A 23,159-nucleotide genomic window follows, 5' to 3' on the forward strand; every position below is an offset into this window, starting at 1 on the left:
ATGCTCTACAAGAAATACGGGATCTGGCTTTGGTTCTGTCTGTACTCAGCCAGCACTCGAGTGCATTCACTTTATTGCCATTGATCTTTCTGCTTTCTTCACAAAGGCAGTGCCATTACATTTGAAAGAGAATTGCCCTTGTATGCTTTCAAGATTATTTTAGATTTCACAGAAATGCATCCAGTAGGTTTGGAGAACTGCTCTTTACAGAAGACTTGTTGATTTCGCTAAAAGAAAAGATCAGTGCAAGTCATTCAGAGGTAATTCTACAAATACAGTGGTTTATAAAATCCTGCATAATAGTGCAGGTGCCTGTTACAGGGAATTTCCTTAAATACAGTTAATAAGTATGATTTACGTCCTTCTGTGGAAGACTGAGCAGGTTTGGGTTTTTTAAGGCTTGTTTGGACATGGGTTAGTAAATTCAGGTTCAGGACAGCTTATGCACTCTAGGTAGCATGGCAATTAAATGCGACTACCTGGTGTTTCTGATTATCTTTTCTGGTTTTTAGCAAATTGTTTCTAGCAGAACAGAAAATTGAGAGATTTAGTAGTATATCAGGTCATGTGTAATATCTTTTTATTCACTTTTTTATATGTCACCTTTCAACCACAAGTATTTTAATTTGTTTCTGTGTGTGCGCACACACGTGTGTGCGTGTGCGTGTGTGTGTTGGTTTTGGAGGGATGCCCAGAGTTTCCCAGCTCACATGTGAGGACTGTACTGCTTAGGTGCTGTACAAATACAACTGCTGTTCTTGTGAGGTTGTATTAATAGTCTTCCACCTGTAAAGCCAAAGTCCTTGTTATGATTTTGGTTATACAAGGCTGAGAGGTGAAGTAAAATATAATTTTAAAATTTCCTTGTTACTGAAACAGGTTTCTTAAATAATGTTATTTAAGTTTGTGTAGTGTTTTAATTGAGATATCTGTGAAAGATGCAAGGGATGCAGAGCAATTCCTTTGAACAGCAGAGTTGGTCAGGATATGCTTCTCTTAGTTGAGACAAATGGATGAAGTTCAAGAAATGGAGTTGTGTTTAGAAATAAAATAAACGTTTCATCTACAGCATTACTGTGTAAGGAGGAGGATTTTCCTCTCTACGTGATCAGGGGCTTGAAGGAGCAGTGAGGTTGCAAGCAGTGCAGGGGAAGAAGAGGTAGGAGATTTGATGTGACTTACCTGGAAGGCTGCTGGATCTGTGGAGCTGTGATTATTACAAACTGCAGGATTCATTCATTTCAGTCTGGGTGCCCATTTTCCCTAGTTAATCTTTCCCAAGTTGCTGCAAGTTGAGTTTGAGTTTTTATTTATCTTGAAGAGTTGTGGGTATGATTTATTTTTCTATTGTTTTTTAATTGCTGAATTGGAGGAATGAAGTAGTAGACTTGCTAAACAATTAATTTTGATTGTGTATTTTAGGACTATGCAGTTAGTATGCTTCAGATTTGTCAAAGAAGTAGTAAATTGGTGCTGTGGAGAGGATGAGGTTTATGAGTAGTTGTACATGTCCTTGTAATTACTTTTAGATTTCTAAAGTTATTTCACATTTAAATCCAAAATGCTGTTCTGAGACAATGCTTTTGTCAACCTGCTTTAATGTTAGTGAAAGCGAAAATTCTTCACAATGTTCTTGGTGAGGGTTTTTTTCCTGCTACATCAAAGACACTAAACAAAGAAACTTTTCATTCTAATCTCATTTCAGGTATTTATCTGTCAGACTTGACATATATTGACTCTGCCTACCCCTCAACAGCAAGCATTCTGGAAAGTGAGCAAAGAACAAATTTAATGAACAACATTCTTCGAATTATCTCAGATTTGCAGCAGTCGTGTGAATATGGTAAGCTAATGTGTAAATATCAGAGTGTTAAAGAGAAGAATTTAAAAGCTTTATTTGTCTGCTGGATCCACGTGAATGCCATTAACACCCTCCCTCATCCTCTCAGCCCTGAAGTCTAGGTTTATTCTAGCATTGTTGGTTAAGACAGAGCATCAGGGTGAGGAGACAGAATAAAATTGCCTTTCTGTTACATCAAGCAAACTACAGGATATATTTTCTGATGATAAATGTGTAGTACATCATACTCAATAGTAGTTTTACTGGTATTTAGAAGCTTGTACCCTGTGTTTCATAATTTTATGACTGAATTCTACAAGTAGGATTGTTTTTGGAGTTGTACTTTTACTGGAGATGTCTTGGTTTTGAAAGACAGGTGTCTGCTAAGGAAGGCAGAAGCCTCCCTTGAAATGGCAGATGTAACCCCTTTCCCTCCGAGTTATTATAATTTTGAAAATCAAGGGCCTTTAGGCAAAGATGTGGGAAATAGGAGTAACAGTTCTTTACTATTAAATATCTATATGTGTCTAACCAGTCAAACAAACAGCAATAACCATGGCAGTAACAGCAAACACAAACCCAGTCCCAGCCTTCTCGGCTGTCAGGCCCTTTCCCCTCGGGTGCAGTTCCGCTCGCAGCCGGCAGGGGCGCTGGCGGCTCCCGGTGAGCAGGGCAGGTGCGATGGTTCCCCCGCGGCTGCAGGGGGCGCTCCGGAGCGAGCTCGGGAAACCCGCGGCTCTGGTGCCCTGGGATCCCGGGAAGGGATGGAACAAAGGCTTCACAAACCCCTGGGCAGCTGATCCCGGTGTCCGGCTGGACCCTCGGGAACGGCAGGCTGGAATGGCAGGCACAAACACAAATCCCGGGTGGCAGATGAGATGTATCCAAACGGGGAACCCCACGGAGGCCCAGGCAGGCAGGGCAAGCAGGGCTACAACGCAGCGAAAGCTCGAAGCAGCAGCGGGGCAGGGCGGCCACAGCCCGGTCTCCAGCAGGGCAGGGAAAGTGGCTTTTGGGATCCCAGCGTTGTTTCCAGCAGAAAGAAAAACGGCCGGAAAAAGGAACCAGCAGCTCCTTTCTTTGCAGCTTCTCTCTCTGGACGCTGAGAGCAAACTGACCCCACACCCAGGTGAAACAAAAGGGTAGCCAGGTCTTTTGTTTGCTCTCAAGCACCCAGCGATTTATTGTCTTAGTAAGAGAATGGGGGAAAATTCCTTTAACAGGAAAAAAACTAGACCTCTTAAAATCCCAACAAGAGATAATAAAATACATTCAGCTTGTCTTTCGGACATTTGTAGTTCTGTGCACAGATCAGATAATGTGTTTTCTTCAAAGATGGTTTCCCTCACAGTCGTCTTCCCATTCTAGAAAAGTCATAAGGCTGTGTTTGTGGTGCTGGACTGTGAATCAGCACAGGATCGTGGCTTCCGTGAGAGCTCAGTATGAAGAGAATGTGGGCTGTAAAGGAGTCCTCAGGCAGCCCTCCATGTTCCAGTTCTGGGCCTTCAGTTTGGCCAAGGATGTTGTCTTACTTCTCCCTTACATGTGCTCTGATGAGCACCTCTACGGTTTGTGTGTGGGGGGTGTCAGGTCAGTGCATGAGAATTGCTGTGAAGTTCTAAAATTTCAGTGTCCTTAGGGCCTGTAGTTTGTGCTCCATCTCACATAAAAAGGCAAGAGACCTGAATCTGTTCAAATAGCTTCTGGAAAATACTTGGCTTACCAATGAGTGGCACAGTGTTAATGAATGCTGTCTGTTTTCCAGATATTCCTATGTTGCCTCATGTCCAAAAATACCTAAATTCAGTTCAGTACATAGAAGAGCTACAAAAGTTTGTAGAAGATGACAATTACAAGTAAGTACAAAATGCTACAAACTGACCATAACTTATTGCAAAACAGCTTCTAGAACACGAAGCCTGTCACTTGTGAGACTGCACTTGGGGTGGGGAATTGTATTATATTATGTGGGTGTCCCTGCCCATGGCAGGGGCTTGGAACTAGATGAGATTTAGGGTCCCTTCTGAGCCACACGGTTCTGTGGTTCTGTGATTATGCACCTCAGACACACCAGTTGCAAGCAGCTGTGGTTCCAGCAGGATCCCGTGCCCAAGGCACTTTCCCACATGCTGGATGGCATATCTGCTCCCTTTTCTGTGCCAGACTGCACCAAGCCCTTGCTTCAGGTTGGTTTGTTCTGCTGAGAAAGACTTTGTACACGTGGCTCACCTGTAACACTGTTCAGTCAGCAAGAGGAATCCTGTGGTTGGAGATGGCTTAAGTCATTCTTCATCAGAAAAAAAACCGTCTGTGCATCCAGTCCCAAGTTCTTACTGAGGGTGACTTAAAGCTTTCACTTTCAGATATACTTCATTTTATACTTTTTCCTTTGGTTAGGTTATAAAGTGTGAGTAAAATGTAAGCACTTGATTTTTGAGAGGCAAGTTCCTGTTCCTCTCTGCCTCTTCCTCCCAGCCTCCCATCCAAGGTTTCTACATCCTTAATTAAAAGATTATTACTGTATTAGGTGATTTGACATCCAGCAAAACTGGGGGAGTGAAATCTCTGGCAAGAGACAGGAACTGAGGATAGGAAACACCCTAAGGCAAATCTGTTGCCTATGAAGGAAGTTTTTGTTCATTGGCTGATGTGCTCAAGGAGGTTCCCCACCCATTCCCATCCTGCCCGCCTGGGAAGTTTGTCACCTCAGAGGGGTTGAATTGGTTGCTTGTGCAGCTCCCTTGGAATGGCAGGAGGGGGATGCATACTGTAGGAACAGCTGTGCTTTGCCATTTAACAGCCCTAACTTGGATTTAGTGAAAGGCAGCAAATGGGGACCCTTCGGTTTATGTCAGAGCACAGATAACGAGGACGCAGACCCTTGGCTTCTCTTCTGAGGCCTGTTAAGTTGTTCTCTGCAGTCCATGTGGAAGCATCCAGCTTTACCCTTTTCCTGGGATGTTCTGCAGCCTCATTTGGGAAGTGTCACTTGTCTATCACTGAGAGTAAAGCTCTGTGGTCAAACATTTGAAGGAAGGAAAAAAAAAAAAGCCAACCCAAACCCAAGTTTCTTACCTGCAGTGTCTCCTCAGTAGCATTGTATTCATGAATCCCACACTCCAGCCTCCTCCACCTTCCCTGGGTAGGACTCACTACCTGTGGGAATTTTATTGCTGAAGGAGCTGCAGTCTCTGCATCCAGTGCCATCCATGTTTTGATAGCAGGGCAGTGACTGGAGACAGTGGCACATAAATCAGAAGCATGGCTGCTGTTCACAACGTCTGGTTTTGCACTGATGGGTTTTGTACATCTCCAAACTGAATGCTTTTAGGGCTGAGGAGTGCATTTGAAGAGTTGTTCTTACTTAAAGTGGCTCTTCTACTTTTCATCCCCTTACTAAGGTGTCCGTCAGCAAAAAGGTTGAGAGAACAGTGACTGTGACTTGAATGCGTGGGGTTTTTTCCTAAAAGATTTTATTTGAAAAGATTAAATTATAAAATCATAATGAATCATTGCTAAACTGTCTGGGAATGGAAGGGAGGAGAGCTGTCAAACTTTAAACTTCTTCTCCCCAGAGTTAAAGAGATGCTTTTTCAGTGTTAGTAGTTTCAAAGATTTTAGTCCTTCAAACCGTGTGGACAAGATACACTTTATTTTCCTGGAGTTACCTGCTCCTGTAGTCTGCCTTCTGTGTGGGACTGCTGGAAATGGCATTAAAAAGCTGCAGAAAAAGCTTGAATTATGGCTGAAATCAAGTTGATCATGTATTTTCCAAAACACAGAAGATGATTTTGGCTTTTGAACCAGTAAAGACTAAAGCCTTGGCACTTGGCACACTAGTGCACTTTATATAAAAACTTAAAATATGAAGTGTTCCACGAATAAATATTTTAGCCAAGGTGGGGGGAGAAGTTGTATATTATTTTTATTTTTCCCAGGTTTTAGCTGGAGTAGCAGTTTCATGTGGGTGTCAGCCATCCCAGGGCACTGGAGGTCTTGGTGGTCTGTATGAACCAAAGCTCTAGGCAGGAAAAATCAAGTTTGGAAATAGCCTGTGCTAAAGATAACTCTGCACTGTTTGTATTACCTTCATAGTATTTCTTGCAATCGTAGAATCAGCTTGCCATCATAAATTTAAAAAATGCTTCTTCACAAACTTATACTTTTATTTCCTGATAAAGTAATTTTTAATGTTTCTTTAATGCAGACTTTCATTAAAGATAGAACCAGGGACCAGCACCCCCCACTCTGCTGCTTCCAGAGAAGATTTAGTAGGTAAATGCTTAATAAATGTGAGAAGACTTGAGGTTGTCATGTGCATTATTTTAGAATTGCAAACGTGGAAAATATTTGCCTGAGGCTGTAAAGAAGTGTGAAGTTTAAACACTGCATGTTTGTAGTAAAAAGTCTAAAGGTGATCTGTAAAGAAGGAATTGAGTCCTTTTTTTTAGGTTCTTTAGGTATGTATTGTGGCACTAAGTTGTTAATGTCATTTGGGGTGAAGAGCTATTAAATATTCATTCTTTGTTATGTCTAGACAGAAGGGCCTTCATCTAAACTTTTCATGGCATAATATGCTTCCAAAAATGAAGATTCTTCTTGGTCAATGCCAAAAGTGGTTGAAGGCAGGAGTTTGAAAATGTAGAATCAGTGGGATGTGTCCAGTGCTGGTGTAGTGAATGCAGCCACCTTCAGGGCTTGCAAAATACTTTCACTGGATGGTCTGTTTGAGCTGTGTTTGGTTTTAATCCTGTGCAAAAGCCCTGAAGTGCAGGGGGTTTAATTATCAGTAGATCAATGAGTTTCATTGCAGCTGTCTCTTACAAAGGGAGTTCAGGAAGTTTTGTGCAACTTTTCCATGGTGTTCTAAGAAGTGACCCTGACAGTAATTCTGAAGTGACTTGGCAGTAATGTCTTTTTTCTTCCCAGGCTCTGAAGTCGGAGCATCTCCGCAAAGTGGACGGAAAAATGTGGCAGCTGAAGGAGCCTTGCTACCACCAACGCCCCCTTCACCTCGGAACCTGATACCCCACGGACACAGGAAATGTCACAGTCTGGGATACAAGTCAGCATTTTGCTTAACCTAAAAATCCTAAGCTTTTTTTTTTTAAGTGACGTATCATCTTTCAATACAAAAGCTTTGCTTGTAAAAAATAGCATGACTTGTACGCAGTACTTCACTTACAGAGCAATTTGTGGCCAGGGAGCAAGCTCAGAACTGTAATGGTGGTATCCCAGCCCAAGAGAATTAATCAAAATAGGAAGGCTGAAATTATGATGATAAGACTAGTCACTGAGTTAACCAGAATGGCTCTTTCTGAATGACAAAACTATCGCTTTTAGTAACTCAATGCCAGTGTAATTATTTCAATTTCAAAATTATATAACTGCTTTATTGGCATTTTTACAGAGAGACCTCCTCTGTAGACTTTCGTGTAACTCTGTTTAGTAATGGCTTCAGGCTTTTTCCATAGAATTGTACTTCTAATAATATCTTGATCATTATCTGATCATTTCCCTTGTCATCTCTTCAAAATGCAAGATTGTAGCTCCCCAGTAATTAATAACTTCTATTGTGTAAGTTCACCTTTAATGAGCTAGAATGCAGTTCTACAGTTCAGTTATGTGTTACAGCAGACAAAAGTAGCATAAGATATTGAAAGTAATTATTAATGTACTCCTGACTTCCTGTTTGTTACACGAGTTCTGTGCAGTTCTAAAGCTGGCACTTCCTGCAGGTAATTTATTTGTGCACAGTTGCTTACGGCTTGGCCATGAGTTAGTTTGGCTTTAGGAGCACGGTGCATGCAATCCTTCAGGATGTTAAAGCAGCTGCTGAGACGTATCAAGGCAAGGCTGTAACAGTTGTGTCTGTTCGTTTCCAGTTTCATACACAAGATGAACACGGCTGAATTCAAAAGCGCGACATTCCCGAACGCAGGACCCCGGCACCTGCTGGATGACAGCGTCATGGAGCCCCACGTGCCGTCCCGAGGGCAGGCCGAGAGCTCCACCCTTTCCAGCGGCATTTCCATAGGTACCGGCTGCGGCCGCGCCCGTGGCTGCCGGGGCTTTTCATGGGATTTCAGCTCCGGTGGGTGCTGACTGTGCCTGCAGCAGCACCGCTCTGAAATGCTGCTTTGTTCAGAACAAATCTCAGAAGGGTGGGGGAAGGAGGGTGATGTCATTTCTACAGCGTGAACTGAGAAGTGATGGAAAAGGTTATTTCTTTTTCTATCCCTGTTAGTGGTACAGCTTCTGATACTCCTATTCCTTGATGGAAGTGGAAGGAAGTGCAGGGCATGGTTTTCTATTATCTTTTTTTCCCCCCTAAATCAATTCAAGTTTGAAAAGTTTTATAGTGGGATTTCTATTTAAAATGCCATATTGACTTGTATAGTGGTTTGGTCCAAAATACTCATTACTGTTTATCTTCTGTGAGATAAGAATTAGGAGAAACGCAAAGCAGGCACCAACTTACAGGAAACTGTCAGCACCCCTTAGCAAGGACATCCCTTCCGAGACTATGCTTGCTAACCTATGACAACTTGACAGTGTAAATTGCTGACAGTTTTAAGAGCATAATTTCTAAATACTTCTGACTTTGACAGAAGATGGAAATCTAACTTTCAGATATCTCAAAATGTCAGAATCTACTTAATTTTGATAAATTATTTATCTTTGTATATTTGGGGTGATAACTCTTTTTTTTCGAGAACTTCCGCTTCCTGAGTCTCTTCTGTGACAAGAGTTGCTCTTTTTTCCTGTTACACACAGCTCCTTTAAGTGAAGGGAGGACAGGACACAAGTGCCTCTCAAATCCACCTGTTTGCAGCCAGGGCTGACAATGGAACCTCTCACTGCAGTCCTTTTTCTCAGAATTATTTGTTTGATAGAGTTCAATGGTGTTCAATTTTTATACATTGATAGTAATGAAAGAGCCTTGTAGTGCTTCACATTTCTTTGGATAACTGAATTTTAAAAGCAGCTGTTTTGCTTTTTAGCCTTTGTGGAGAGAAACAAGGTCGCAGATTGTCAGACTGCGCTGCGTTCGGGAGCTGTACGTATATTTTCTTGAGGAGAAGGCGTATGGAATGAGACCAAAGCAGTTGGTCTAAGTGAACCTGTCCATATCAGGCAGCTTCCACTCTTGAATGTGCATTGCCGCTGTTCCCTGCAGGTTCTCTGCTGTGGCAAAGTTTGCCATTTCAAAGTCATCCATTGGGAATGGTGCTTCTCCTCAGCATCCAGGCAGCTCCCACTCCCAGGGCTTGCACGGTGCAGGGAAACCAAGTTTGTGTCACCAAAGCTGAGATGTAGCATTGTCCTTTTCTCAGGGCAGTGTTTTACAGATGTTTTCTATCGAAATACCTAAGAAATTCTCTGCAGTCAATCCTTTTGTTCCAGGGTAAATTATTCCTGTACCTCCATTAGAGCCTAGCAGGGAAGGTTTGCCAGTGCTGACAGGTGGTTTTTCATGAGGTACAGTTGAGAACCAGTCACCATTTAGATATTTTGGAGAATATAGGATCGTCCTGCTTTGTCTCCTCTCTGAATTTTTCAGTTCTGTTCTGTAGCTCAAGCATGACCTGACAAGCTGGAACAAAATTGCCCCTTTAGAAGACTTGTATAAATGACTTGCAAAACAGGAACCTTAGGCATTTTGTGCAAGATCAGCGTTTGTGTTTAGAAATTCCCCTCTCCCACTCTTTCACCTCCAGCCTCCCCATACTCAGATGAATCAGTTTTATCACTGTTTTGACAGTCCAACAGTGTTGTTATTTTTGCTGCTTCTTGATGGTGAAAATTTCAATGACACAAAAGGTTGATAGAGGTGCTAGAAACACGTATGGAGGAAGAGGGTAAGTTCTGGAGGTTTGCAGTATCTATTACTGCAGAATGCTTGGAAATGTAAGTTGTCTGGCATTCTGTGCTGCTGCCTCAGCAGGATTTAAGGAAGTTGATTGAAGCTGCTGAGTTCCTCCATCATGTTTGAAGTAGTCTGTTTACTCAGGACTTGGAATTAGTACAGTCACTGCAGCAGAGAGGAGGTTTATGGTATTCTACAACACAGCTTCAAAAGATGGTCAGGAAAATGTCTCCTGAATGTGTGTACTGAAAGGAGTGTTATTCCTCACCTTGCCCATAAACGTGGATTTAAACCTGTTGCTCTAGAAACAGGACTACCTTTTTTACATATAAACCTATATAGGACTTAACTTTTTGGGTAAATGATCCTTCTTCAAAACATGGACAGAGTTCTGCTATGTCAGCACCTTGAATGGGCCTTTAAAGACAACTGTAATGCTGCTTTAAATCACTCCTGTGTTTTGAGGGCTCAGAGGTGTTGAGACCTTTCCAGGCCTTTCATATTGGAGGATCTGGTAGGATCTGCCTCTGTTAAATATCAAAACCCCGCCAATGGAACAAGACTGTCCATAGGAATCCATCAGCCAGTCTCTAGCCTAAACCACACATTGAAGTGATGATGGACATTTTGGTTATTCCGTGCTGGGAGAGGCTGACAGTCCCTTCTGGGAATGGTGCAGAGCATGCCACAATTTCTACATCAATGTAATTAACCTTTCCCATATGAAGAATATACTAACTGGGCGTCTGTCATGGCAATGAATGATTCCTAAAGCAGCAGCAAAGCAGAAGGTGAGACAAGTATGGGGTTTGCTCAGAACAGGCCGATCTGTGATGTGCAGCCATGGTCAGAGACTTAAACCTTAAGTTCAGGGATTGGAGGCTGTGTACATTCAGCTCATTCTGAAAACAAAAAACCTCAAGAATGTTGAAGATACCCTTTTGTATTAATTTCTTGCGCTTGTGTCAAAGCAGTTCTTGCTCCTAGCACTGTGGGACGGTGTTCCATAGCTGATGGTCGTGTGCTGTGCTGGCATCTGGGAGCTGTACATCTGGTTCTGTTGCCATCCTCCTTATTACAAACAGGTGCTTGTTATCGGGACAGGAGATCTTAAAAAGTGAGAAATCTCTTTCCAGCAGTGCCAGGGCTATCCTAATAAGAAGGAAGAAACATTTGTCCAGTCCCATATACAGTGTCAGATGGGAAATCTTCTCTTGAATTCAGGAATGTAATAACAAGAGGAAATAGTCTCTTGTAAGTTTTAGGCATTCATAATGTAGATGGTTGCAATTGGAGCTCTTTATAATCACACAGAGAATTAAAATCCTCAAGGATATGATTCGCCTCATTCTTAGGTGGGTGGCTAAAAAGAGGTTATGTGACTCGAGTCCTTAAAACCCCACTGTATTTCTGTTGGTTGCAGAGACTTTTGAGAGACAACACCTGAAAATACAGACAGATGAGTAGTGCTGAAAATGTCTGTTTTGTGCAGACAATCCAGATATCTGCTTTCAGTAAATGGGGACAGATGCTTTTACCTTGCGGTGGAAGTTCACTGAGAACCCCCACTCACTGCTATCAGCCAGGCCTAAAGCTACAAGGTGGTTTTGTTCTCCAGGGCTGCGTTTGGATGAGGTCACTGTTTTGGTGAGGTCAGTGTGTACACTCTGCCCTCCTGAGGTGTGAGCATTGCTCTTGGCTGGGTTCGAGGAACCACCTGCACACTCGTACCACCTGTTCTCTTGCCTGTATTTGCCTCCTGTCACCTCCACACCTAAAAGTAGGATAAATTAAGATGATTTTACTAGGTCCTGGTTCCACTCAGAAATAGCATGAGACTTCCTTTAATTCATAAGGTATTTTTTTAAAGAATACGTGGTTCTCTATTAATTCCCAGCTTTCTTACACTTTTAAAATATTTATTGCTTAAGTGTGCGCTTAAGTATCTTTGCAGCAATGTTCAGCTTGTTTCATTAATGTTCTCAGAAGCTTTGGATTTCCACCATTTCTTACAATTTGGCTCTGCTACATTACTGAATTTCTTAAGCTGAGTTTGTTTACAATGCAAAATGTTCAGATAATTCTTAAGAAGTAAAGGGACAGTGCAAAATAGGCCTCTTTTCATATATTGATTCTGTGTGGCTTTTCTCCTCTTAGAGCACCTAACCTACAGGATGCAAAGTCATTTTGCTAAGGAAGTTATGCTTTGAGAGTGCTGTCTCAGGTATACCACTTAAAAACAGATGTCAAGGTATGAACACAGAAGCACTGCTGAAATTGAGATTGTAACTTGAGCTGTTTAAAAATTCAAAGGAAACAGTTATGGATTGTGCTTGTAGCAGTGTTGGCTGCAAGTCCTTTCTCAAGCTATTTTTTTTCCCCTTATTTTTCCTAATCTACAATGATATGGATGAAAGCTCTGGAAAAACTAGAACTCTTGAACATTTGCCTTTGTTTGTGTGTTGCAATCAATGGGGAATAACTTTAGCCTTTGTTCTAATGCAATTGGAGGAACTAATGCTGCAGAGTCAAAGAAAGGTATTTTAAATTGGTGTGAATTGATGTAAGAAAGTGCCTCTGTAAGAGCAGTACATTTCCAAACCTAAACTGGCATGAAATGCATATGAGAATATCAGCATTTTAATGAATTCCTCTATTAAGTCACCACCTCGAAGTTATTGAATTCTACAAGGGATTATATTTCTCTTTAAATAAATGAAGTATAGGTGTAGGTATACAGTGTATGCGTTTACTTTCAGGGGTCTTGGCAGCCTGTACTGTAGGGAAGACCTTTACACAGCCAGTGTTTGTTTGATTCTTTAGCCTGTACTGTGCTGTTCAGGTGTGCAGGACTCTGAGTCATCAGATCAGATTTCAGGTAGGGTTTCGGGCAGGAGAAATATGTCGGGTTTATTTATCTATTTCCTTCATATCAGTTTCTAGATGCCTGTCCCTTGCCCTAAATGTGGATACCCTGCTTTGCTATTGTGAACTACTCTTCCTTTAGTGATAGGATAAATAAAAAATCTGTATAACAGTAGAGGTTACAAATGCACATGTAGGTGCCTGGATTTGAGAGGAGAAGATCTATTCTAGCACCCCAGTTCTTCCCCAGTCCTTCCTGGTACCGTTTGGTCCAAGGCTCATGCTCTGGGTGTGTTGCAATCAGTGTAGTTGTACAGACCCCCTGTTTCTGCCCCATCTTTATCCATTTGGTTATTTGCTTTTGCTGATTTTTCACGATGAAACTCAGTGATGGTATTAAAAGTTTGTATCAATTCTCTGGCATGATATTGCTGGAGTCCTCTGTCAGAGTTCCTGCCATCTGTATTTGGTTAACTGGGGAGCCAGAGTTGAGCTGCTTAAGCTTTACAATAGTTAAATGGTCATGAACTATATCTGAGGATTTTCAGTCCATCTGTGGACTCACCAAAGCAGAACAGAGCTTTCAGGGCAGGGAGCCCATCTCCGTGGTGTTATCTGGGCTGTGCTGTGCTGCAGCCAGTGATGTTCAGGCCTCTTGAGCAGTTTTGTGTGTTTCCACAGTAGAATTTCCAGCTCTGTCAGGTCCATCACCAGCTCTGGAAACACGGTGTAACCGGAGCCAAGAGAGTGTCGATGACAGATTTGGGAAGGGGAAAGAATTTTTAGTCTGAAGACTTTTTAAACTCTTTGGGGTTGGTTTGTTTATATTAACACCTGTTTAACTTTGGGGACTAACTTCTGGATAAAGGAAGTCTGTGTTAAGTGTTCAGTATCCCCAGAGCCGGGGCAGTGAGTGGGTGCCGTGACCCGGGGAATGGGTAGGGGGTAGCGCAGGCATTCGCCATCCCAGAACTGGGAACCCCACGCTGTTTGTGTGGCTGGAGCACAGACATCTCACAGACATCTGTGTGTGCACATCTGCAGATGGGAGCAGAAAGTTCACATCTGAATGGAGCTGCGGTGCTGGGGCAGTGGAGGCAATCCTGAGCCTTCTCAGATAATCCCCGGCACAGTTAGCAGAAAAGCCATCTTGCCAAGGGCTGCTATTCCTAAGATAGGAAACAACCTTCATAAAGATTTTATTTTTTTTCAGTCCTGCACAAGAAATTTATTAGCAATGAAGAAAAGTAGGAAGATAGTGTCTTGTGTTCGGTGGCTTCTTACATAAAGCCAAAATTTGTTTAGAGCATTAACTAACAGAAAGGGCTTATACTGCCTAGGATTTGTTATTAAGTTTAACCTGAAGACTTGCTGGAGGTTGTTGGAAAAACTCAAATACTGAGTACATACTTGAGAAGAATTTAAGAAGGTGATATATTTTCAGAGTACTGAATGAATGAAATATTTCCAGTTGAGGTGACACTCAAATAGTGCACTTAATGTTTAAACAGAACTTGGCTAGACATCTAACTTTTATTAAGTTAAAAACAGTCCCTTTTACCTCTGTTTTGTTTTGGAAGGAGGGATGTAAGGTATTTTCTTTTGCTTTTCAGGAAAGGGGTGTTTTTAGTATCAGAACCTGTGTCATGCAGAATATCTCCTAGAGGTTTTTAGAATCTAAAAAATCCTGTTGAAGATGTTTTTTATATGGATGTTAGAGGAATGGTCAAATGCTAAAATTCAACCTTCTCCAGGTTCTTGTTACAATTTTTACAACTCCTATAGGCATCAATGTAATTGTTAAATCAACAGCTGTGATGTTTTGCCCAATTCTTTTACAAATTGATGTTCCTTTTAAGTGTGATTGGCAGTTTCTGTATAGATTTAACTTTTTAAGTGGAACTTTTTGTTTACAAAGCCCCCCAAATTCCTGTAGGTTTTCTCACTGTACTGGTACTGTACCAAGGATTGTCTCTTCGTGACAGGTGACATTTCAGCTCTTGCTCTAGTTTGTTTTGCATTTTTACAAAGCAACACTAGCTTTTAAATCTGTAGGGTACTTACTACAGCAATTGAATTATAACTTTATTAGCAAAGCTGCTACAGTTGCCATCAAAATGTCATTTCGGGTAGAATTTTAATGTGTCAGCCTGCTTTAAATATAAAGAATTACTTCATGATGCTGTCTTATTAGGGGGTTTTACTTGCGTGGATTTATCACACAGGTCTCAGTTAAGCAGAGCTCTAGTCATATGAGATCTGCACTTCTTGTTAATACAAAGCTAAATCTAAGCAGCAGTAAGAAAATAAATAAGGTTCTACATGTCCCTAATGCTTTCAGTGCTGGCTGAATGACTTGACAGGAATTGCTGCACTATTTTGCAGGACAGATTCCCCCAAGTAGCCAGAAGGAAAGCTTCAATTACATGCCAGGAAAACTTCTTTCGGGTTGGGGTTGAAACCTACCATCCCTATTGTCATTCCACCTGCTAAAGGGATTTCAGCACCTTAAGGTCTTACTTGCTGTAAGAGATTCTACCACAAAGAGCCTTCTTCAAAGACAGTCAGCTGGGAGGTCTTACCCAAAGTGCCTGCTTAAAGTTCTCTCTGAATTGTTACATCTGATTCTGTCTCCTCATCCCCAAACCGTGTTACTTATTTATTTGAAGAAGCTTCATGTATTGCCTTACAGAGAATGCAGCTGTGCTTTCGTTAGGATGAAATAAAGCACTGAGCTTTTCACTGTGATGTGGATTGTGGAATTTCCTGAAAGTACTGAGTGACAGTTGTTTCTTCCAGGAAATGATGAGCAGGCTCTACCTGGATAGGTTACTCCAGCTGGTCGCTCCTTTTTTTCCTGGAGTAATTCATGATTTATCTGGTAGTCTTTCTGTATGGAATTGCCTGGAATAATGTGGACTTCAATCCACATATTCTCTGTGCTGAGCAGAACTCCAGGTTATTTTTATAGTCACTTCTTTGCTCACCTGCCCTGTGGCACCTGGATGTTTGCTGATAGAGTCTGAGAGTCACTTGAGATGCGAGCAACTTGAGGTAGTAGCTGGGTCTCTTTGGTCACTTGCCCTCCCAGCCACAGAGGAAGTGTGAGTCCTAGGAGAAGGAGTAGCTGGACTACTCCTCTGTGGACAGAGCTACCTGCTGCTGTACCCCTTCCAGCAGCTGGATGCTGAAGGGTCAGTGATCTGCAAATGGAAGTACTAAAAACTTTAGGGCACTTGTAGAAAGTAATGCGAGTTACCTGTTGAATATTTTACCTCCCTGCTTGCAGCCCTTCATGCCTCCACTGGAACATCACTTGTGTGTCTCTTAGCTCCTTCCACTGTACAAATGGCTCTTACTGTAGTGCTGGTGTGAACCAGGTTAGGACTTTCCTTTAGGAAAAATTCAGAACAAGCTGAGACCAAATTATCTAGTATCCCATAGAGATCATGTTAATATGTGGATGTTGAGCTAATGTTTGCAAAAGAGGCATCTCAGCTGAATTGGCTGGCAGATAAAGGCATGTATTTTCTCTTCAATTTTGCACAGAGGGAGCTTCAGCCCATGCTGAGAGTTTCATGGCTCTTGGCTGGAGTTACCCCTGCTGTGTGTAAATCTTTATTGCCTCCATCTTTACTCCATGTTTACTCAGTGAATATCCAGACTTACTTTGTACACATTATTTTTCAGGGCACCACTTCTCCCTGCTGATTTCCTGTGTAAAATTACAGGGAACTGGTTCCCATTTTCAGCTGCTGTTTCTCTGAGGGAACTCTTAAGTAAGGAGCACTGATTCAGATTCGTTGGTTGTTTTCTGGTTTGTTCCTAAATAATTCTGAATAAATTCTTCATGGGTGTTCAGGCAGCAGAGCAAACAAGATGGCAAGTTAGTGTGCCAAAAGGTGGCTTCAAGCATTGAGTGACATTGAATTGCACTGAAATTTAGGCATAGGGATGATCTGGAGCCAAAAATGTTAGTTTGAAGTGTGTTGAACAAGGGTAATAGCTCATGTGGGCAGCTGGGCTGGTCTGAAGGGTGAGGAGCAGCCAGGCAACAGCTTGGAATTGTGTATAGAAGCTACTGAGTTCTGTTAACAGCATCTCTATACTGATAATTATTTACTGATTTTTACCATTACGGGTAACACCCACCTTGTATCTGTATTTAAATGCTCATTTTCAGACTGATGGGATTTACTTGAATTGTAAAGTTACTGTCTTATTTATGGGACTGCCATGAGTGGATGCATCAGACATCTGGGTTTTGGGATTTTCCTCTATTTTCAGTGTTTAAAATAAAACAATTGTGGTAACATTGGATTAGTCTGCAAAGCACAGAAGGAAATAATACTGTTGTGATCTGATAGAGTAAGTGGGAGACAGCTTTAAAAAGTTGTTTAAGGCTTCCCAAATCAAATTCAGCAATGAATTTTCACCTTTGTGTCATGACTGTGTATGACTTGATAAGAAATTATTTAAATAAGTGACCTGTTCTTCTAAATGCAGACATATCTGTGTTTAGGGTGTTCTTTATATTTTGAAAATACGGTTCCCATTTATTAGTGCTCCTTTTCTTCAATTTCTTAATGTGGAACTAGACCCTGTCCCTTCAATCTCCATCTCAGTTTATGTGAAGTTCCTGAAGCAAATCACAAAGTGTTTTCCTTGCAGTATTTTACTGAAGTATTTTTGTGCATATCATCTGAAATATTTCGATATTCAGAATCTTAAATATTCTGATTCTTTCAGATACAAGTGGCAGAGATGGCTTGTAGATGATGAAATAAAGTATCATTTGTTCTTATGTTTCTCTAGGTAGCAGTGATGGTTCTGAACTCAGTGAAGAGACTTCCTGGCCAGCATTTGAAAGGTAAGGAAAACCTGGTTTTCTCTATTCACATCGTTACTTACAGTCTCTCTCTGGGTCCTGAAAATGCTGCTTGTTTTTACTGAGCTAGAGATCTTCCATATGTAAACTAAAACTTCCATATGTACACTAAAAAGCTGTAGTTAGTTCACTGGGTCTGTTAAAGCAGCAGAGAAACACCTTCTGCTCACTAATAGTTGATAGGGCTTTTATCTGATGGGGTGCTTACTCAGTGCACACGTTCTTTAAGGAGCTCAGCCAGAGAACCCAAAGACCCCAAAGGTTTTATAGCTGTGGATTTCATATGTGCTGTTCGAGACCTGTCCCATTTTCATTTTCACTTTCCCTGAGACCCTTCATCTGTTCATGGTCCCTTTGCTCCCTTGTCATTGACATTGGCATCTCTTTTTGTCTCTCATCCTCTTTTCCCTTCACTGTTACCTGCCCCTGTGTGACATGGGAAGACTCAACAGTGCCCCTTGCTCATGTCTGACTTTGTGGTGCAGAATTACTGAGTTGCTCCTCATCCAGCACCTGCAGGTGCTCAGGGGGCATTGCCCACTTCAGCCCCTTCTCATGTAGCATTTGAGAATGTGGAAAAAGACAAACAGCTGTAGTCTAACACAGACAAAGGTGCAATATTCACCTTCCCACAGCTGAGGAAGATGCACAATACAGTGCATTGCTTGCTTCTGTAACACAATTTCAGGTAATCCATCAGCTTCAGAGTTGCCATGGATGACTTTTTCTACCACACTTTTGCATTTTTTGTAGGAATTTTTGTCAAAACACTTTCTTTATAGTTGGGAACTGTTACCACAAATGTATATTCTGCTTGAGCTCACTGAAGCAGTTACAGTTCTGTGTTAGTTTTGCAAGAGGTCTTTGAAAATCATTCTGTGCCAAAGGTGAACTCCTGGGTGCTTCATGCCCTAAATATGAATCCATACATGAGGAAAGGCCCTTAATGATTTCATTAGGTAACATCCCACATGAGCAGAGAATGCAAATGGGGTCAGAAAGGAAATCTCTCAACTTGCAGGTTGCCTCACAGAGCACATGCAGCATTCAGAAAGTTTGCTTTCTTTTCCTTCCCTGCTGCCTTACGGAATTGTGTCTTGATACCAAGTTATTTCTCAAAGATAAAAAGTCATAAGTTGGACAAAATGCTGAGCTGAGTGTTATACCCAGAGCAGCATAAGAAACTTAAAAATTTTAGTAAGCCTCAGGTTTAAACTTAGGGGAACACTCTTCAGAATTGTTGTGTGGACTTCTGAGGCAAAGCAGGGGTTTTTCATCCCTGTGCTAATGAGAACTGGCAGCCCCAGGCTCCCCCAGTACAAGGTTTGCTCCATATCAAACAGAAGATTCCTCCTCCAAATTCCACTTGCCTTCTGTACTTCCCTCTCTCCTGGGAGAGCTCTCTGAGAACCCTGGTGGGGGTTTCGTGTGTTTCAGGGTGAGTTCTCTTGCCTGCTTCCAGGGAGAGGATAGGATTCCAGACACCATGTGTGAAATTCCTGGAGCTCTGCAGCAACCTTGAGTCTGCTCCTTGGTTCTTAAGATGATGAGGCATGTTTTAAATTTTAGTAGGTAATACACTGACATGCAAGTGGCAAAATTTGAGATAACTAGAGAGGGTCTCTCTCTGGTTTTGGTCTGTACAGTGAAGGACAGTGGTTTCCATTCTTCATAAAGACATTTAAGTGAGGGAGAGGCATTAGCTGCCTGGAGTTATCAACTCTGGCAAAATTGGGGTACATCCAGTGTTGATTACTATTTTATATGCAGTGCAAGTAGGACTTCAGTATTTCTCAATGATTTAGGAACAGTATCTTTGGGTAGGAAGGCTTAAATCTGCATCATGTGCCTTAAGAGGAAGGAAACAGTTCCTGCACACACAGGTTCCCAAAGTAACAGAAGGAATTGTAGAGTGTATTCTTGTTTTTCCTGGCCTTTCTGCTTGTAGCTGGGGAATGCAGAAGGGATGAGAACTAGAGCCACTGATTGTTTTTAGGTGCAACAGAACCTTAGTTTGAAACTTGAGAAAGTTTTCAGTGTTGGGGTGTCCCTTCAGGCCAATCAAAATTACTGGAAGAACTAAAATTCCAAGTCCTGATAAGTTACATCCTGTTAAGGGCAGTGTATTAAGTGACACTTCAGTCTCACTGGTTGTCATCCTGAGTGTCTCTGAATAGATTTCCCTGAAATAGCAGGATTGCAAGAGTGATAGCCTCCTTGTTATGCAAAAAAAACCCCAAGCTTAAAGGTAAGGAAAAAACATACTTAATTTGCATGCCAAATGGATGTATACAAAAATAAACAGCTCATATTACTTTTTTTTTCCTTTATTGTTTTATTTGCCTGTGTCTTGAGTGTGTTCTAAAAAACAATTCATAAGTTCAAAGATACCTGTTATGTTGAGAAAGAAATGATGGCAAATTCTGGAACAGATTAGTAGATGGTGATTCATTAATATGTTTTTAATAATTCTTCTTACAGCAAGAGCAATAGTTTGGGCTGGTTTAAAAAACCAAAATGACAGAAAAACCTGATTCTCTTTGTTTAATGCTGCTGCCCTTTCCTGTAGCCCTTCTTTAAGTGTGTTTTGCCTGCTGTCCTGAGTTCAGGGTGAAGCATGGCCATGCTGCTGGTTTAGGTCTCCCATCCTGAAACACTGTCCAAGCACAAGCAGCTTCCCAGCTCGTGTAAAGCCCTGTCACAGGTGACAGACAGATTTGTGCTGTATTGGAGACTTTGCCTGTAAGGTTCCCCTAGGCTTGTACTTAACGGCCTGCTTCCACAGAACTGCTGATTTTCAGTCTTCCAACAGGATACCAGCAACTACAAAAATGGATAAAAACTAGGAGGTGAGGACAAAGTGCCTCAACAGTGCTTATGTTGACTTAAATGGAGTTCAGTCGATTGAGGGATCTGATCCAGAAAAACAAGGTTCAGTGAAGCAAAGCAGTGTTCAAAAGGCAGGTCTGAGGCACAATTCCTCAGTATGGACCAGGTAAATGATTTTAAAAGGTGAAGCCTACAGGTAGAGTGTACAGCTTAGAGGAACAGGAAAATGGAAATATTGCTGAGCACAACAGGATTTTAAACAGTGTCAGGTGTATTTTTGACAGAGCTTGCAGTTCCTTTCAGCCCAACAGCTTGTGTGTGTTCATAGTCGTAGAAGTTGAAACCATTTTTGTAGTAACATCTGAAGTCAGATTTCATGATAAGTTTTATCAGTATGGTTCCTTTACATTTATTTAGTCTAAGCTAAATGCAGATTTTGCTCTCAAAATGTGTTATTCTTCAGTGCCAGTAAAACCCTTCAGTATTGTGAGTTCTGACAAAGAGAACATCCGATGAAATGAAAAACCATACTATTTACTTCTGCATGCATTTTTCTAAATAAAATTATTTGCTTTTTTCTTACATGGAAGAAGTGGCTTTGTGATATGCACACAAAAAAAGTTCTGTGCTGTTTTAGCAGTCGTGCTGTTTGTGTGAATGCAAGTATATGTAATACATACAATTTATAATGGAATCCAACAGGAACAGGTTGTACCATTCTCTCGGTCCGGGGACAAGAGTGTCACGAAATGGCCATCGAGGCCACATGAAGGCCAGCAGGTACACTCCCACTGCACACAGAGGTGTCAAACCTTCCCTCTGCTGTTGGTGATTTGGTTTGATTTAATAATTAAGTGGGTGTTTTCTGATGTTACCTTTCTAACTTACATGTCAAAATAAAGGTAGAGACCTTTTTTCTTCAGTCCTAAAACTTTCCCCTTCAATGACTTTCTCTATATCAGCATAAGGACTGTTCATTCCAGTCTGCCAATCCAAATTCTGAACCATTGGATCTTTCTGCCAAGGCTTAAAGATGTTTTGCTGGGGTAGCTTTTGAGCTGCCTGCCACTGTGGAGCAGTGCAGGTAGTTCTCATGGGGAAAACAAAGCTGCTTCTGGTGCTAATGGATGGCATTCCAGATGTTTTCTTTGCTGGCAGTTCTGTACTGAATTTCTTTGCGCCTCTTCCCTGAAATCAGAGAGATGCCTAAAATGAGTAACACAAATTGCCCCCAATTTAATAGATGTAATATTTGCAAGATGACAGAGTAACATAACTGATGGTTCTGATTCTGCATGGATACAGATTCTGTCTCCAGCTGTGTCACTGTAGTTGGGAAAAAAATGGCCATTGACTGTGAAACCTCTGTCATGTTAAGAAGCAAGCATTGTCTCACTGAGTTAAACCCATGTTCACATCTGTCAGTGTCCAAACTTGTCTCCATATCATCATCCTCAGTAGGTGCTGCAGTGAAAGTGTTTCCCACATTTCCAGTTTACTTTGGACAGTCATGACTGTTAGGATGGATGAAACAGCAAATCCTGGCTTACTTCAGAATGATTTTCGGGTGCTGTTCATTCTCTTGGCTTTTCTAGAAAGCTGCTGGGTTCAGTGCCTTAGTTACATGCACTGATTGACATTTACTGAAATGATTCCTGGTGTAACTTTCCTCTGATTGAAAATGTTTCTGAAGCCAGTCAGCTCTGTAATTTTGGTCAAGCCCAGTTTTCTTTCCTCAGTGCTGTACCTGGCCTTTGTTCCAGCCCCTTGCTCTCCAGTCCTTCGCAGGGCAGACGATCAGTAGAGCACCAGTTGCACTAAAACACCTTAAAGCTGTGGTTTGGGTTTCTACTCTTTATTCCTTCCTGCTCCTGCCCACTCTCCTTGCTTTCAGATATTTTAAAGACTGTGCATGTTTGAGCTGTGCTTTGTTTTTGATGTGCTAACGGTTCTGGTGTTTCTAACCAAAAACCAGTCAAATCTTTCCTGCAAGGGCTGAAGGAGAGGTTTAACATGTACAGCAACTGCCCAATGTACTTCAGACATTTGCTTTTTGAAATTAATTGTTCTTGTCTTTCAGTTGTGTTTTGAGTTTTAATTTTTTAATTAAGGATTACCTGCTTGGCTAATTAAATTTTTCTGATCACTTTTGCTTGCGAGTGTTAATTTCACAACAGCAATTCCTTTTAACAGCCAAAGTCTTTTTCCACAATGAGTCAAATAAATAGAAAGTTGACATTTTCAAATTACAATAAAGGTATTTGCATTAGTTTTTGGTAATGGTTGGAAAATTACTTTAGGAAAAATATTTTTTCACACAACTCTTCAAATGCTCCTTTCAGCTCCCTAGAATCTGAAGATTTGGCTGTTCATTTGTATCCAGGAGCAGTTACTATTCAAGGTGTTCTCAGGAGGAAGACTTTGTTGAAAGAAGGCAAAAAACCTACAGTAAGATTTTTTTTTTTTTAATAAATCAATTTTCTCACCTTCTTCCTTTGCCCAGTTATGAATACAGTAAAGTGGCCATTGGGCAACTAGTTCAAATGTCTGAGATCTCCTCTGCCTTGCTGATTAAGGTTTAGGGTCACTGCCAGAGTTTTCATTCCTCTGTTTGGTGCATTTATTCACTTGGTAAGGCTATACACATAATCCAGGAAGCAGAGGAGAAGAGAATGCTGCATAAAGTTTTCTACAATTGCTGACAACTTCAAAATAGAGAGACTCCTGTTTTGTCTCCCTTAACAGTAGGTAAATCCCAGCAATTTATCAATAGATAATAACCCTTAGCATTTGCATTGCAAGCAGTTGATGATAAATTATAAATCAAAATACGTATTCGTGACAATGGGGGATACCTTATGGCAGTA

The 23,159-nt window shown here is 41.4% G+C and overlaps 1 protein-coding gene across 8 annotated transcripts in view; it reads left to right on the plus strand.

Annotated features, from left to right (window-relative positions):
• The window catches only part of RALGPS2 (Ral GEF with PH domain and SH3 binding motif 2), a 115,568-nt gene that overhangs the window by 75,668 nt on the left and 16,741 nt on the right, over nucleotides 1-23,159 (plus strand). For 6 of the 8 annotated variants that reach the window (XM_039555712.1, XM_039555711.1, XM_039555713.1 and 3 more), the window contains 8 exons: nucleotides 1,706-1,843; nucleotides 3,606-3,696; nucleotides 6,048-6,115; nucleotides 6,770-6,905; nucleotides 7,726-7,877; nucleotides 17,391-17,445; nucleotides 20,995-21,072; nucleotides 22,635-22,740. In XM_039555712.1, coding sequence (XP_039411646.1) covers nucleotides 1,706-1,843; nucleotides 3,606-3,696; nucleotides 6,048-6,115; nucleotides 6,770-6,905; nucleotides 7,726-7,877; nucleotides 17,391-17,445; nucleotides 20,995-21,072; nucleotides 22,635-22,740 — 824 coding nt within the window. The remainder of the gene's footprint in view (nucleotides 1-1,705; nucleotides 1,844-3,605; nucleotides 3,697-6,047; nucleotides 6,116-6,769; nucleotides 6,906-7,725; nucleotides 7,878-17,390; nucleotides 17,446-20,994; nucleotides 21,073-22,634; nucleotides 22,741-23,159) is intronic. The other 2 variants (XM_019290044.3, XM_019290045.3) reach the window with 1 other exon arrangement.

The sequence above is a fragment of the Corvus cornix genome, chromosome 8 (genome assembly GCF_000738735.6).
Source record: "Corvus cornix cornix isolate S_Up_H32 chromosome 8, ASM73873v5, whole genome shotgun sequence".
Lineage (NCBI taxonomy): Eukaryota > Metazoa > Chordata > Aves > Passeriformes > Corvidae > Corvus > Corvus cornix.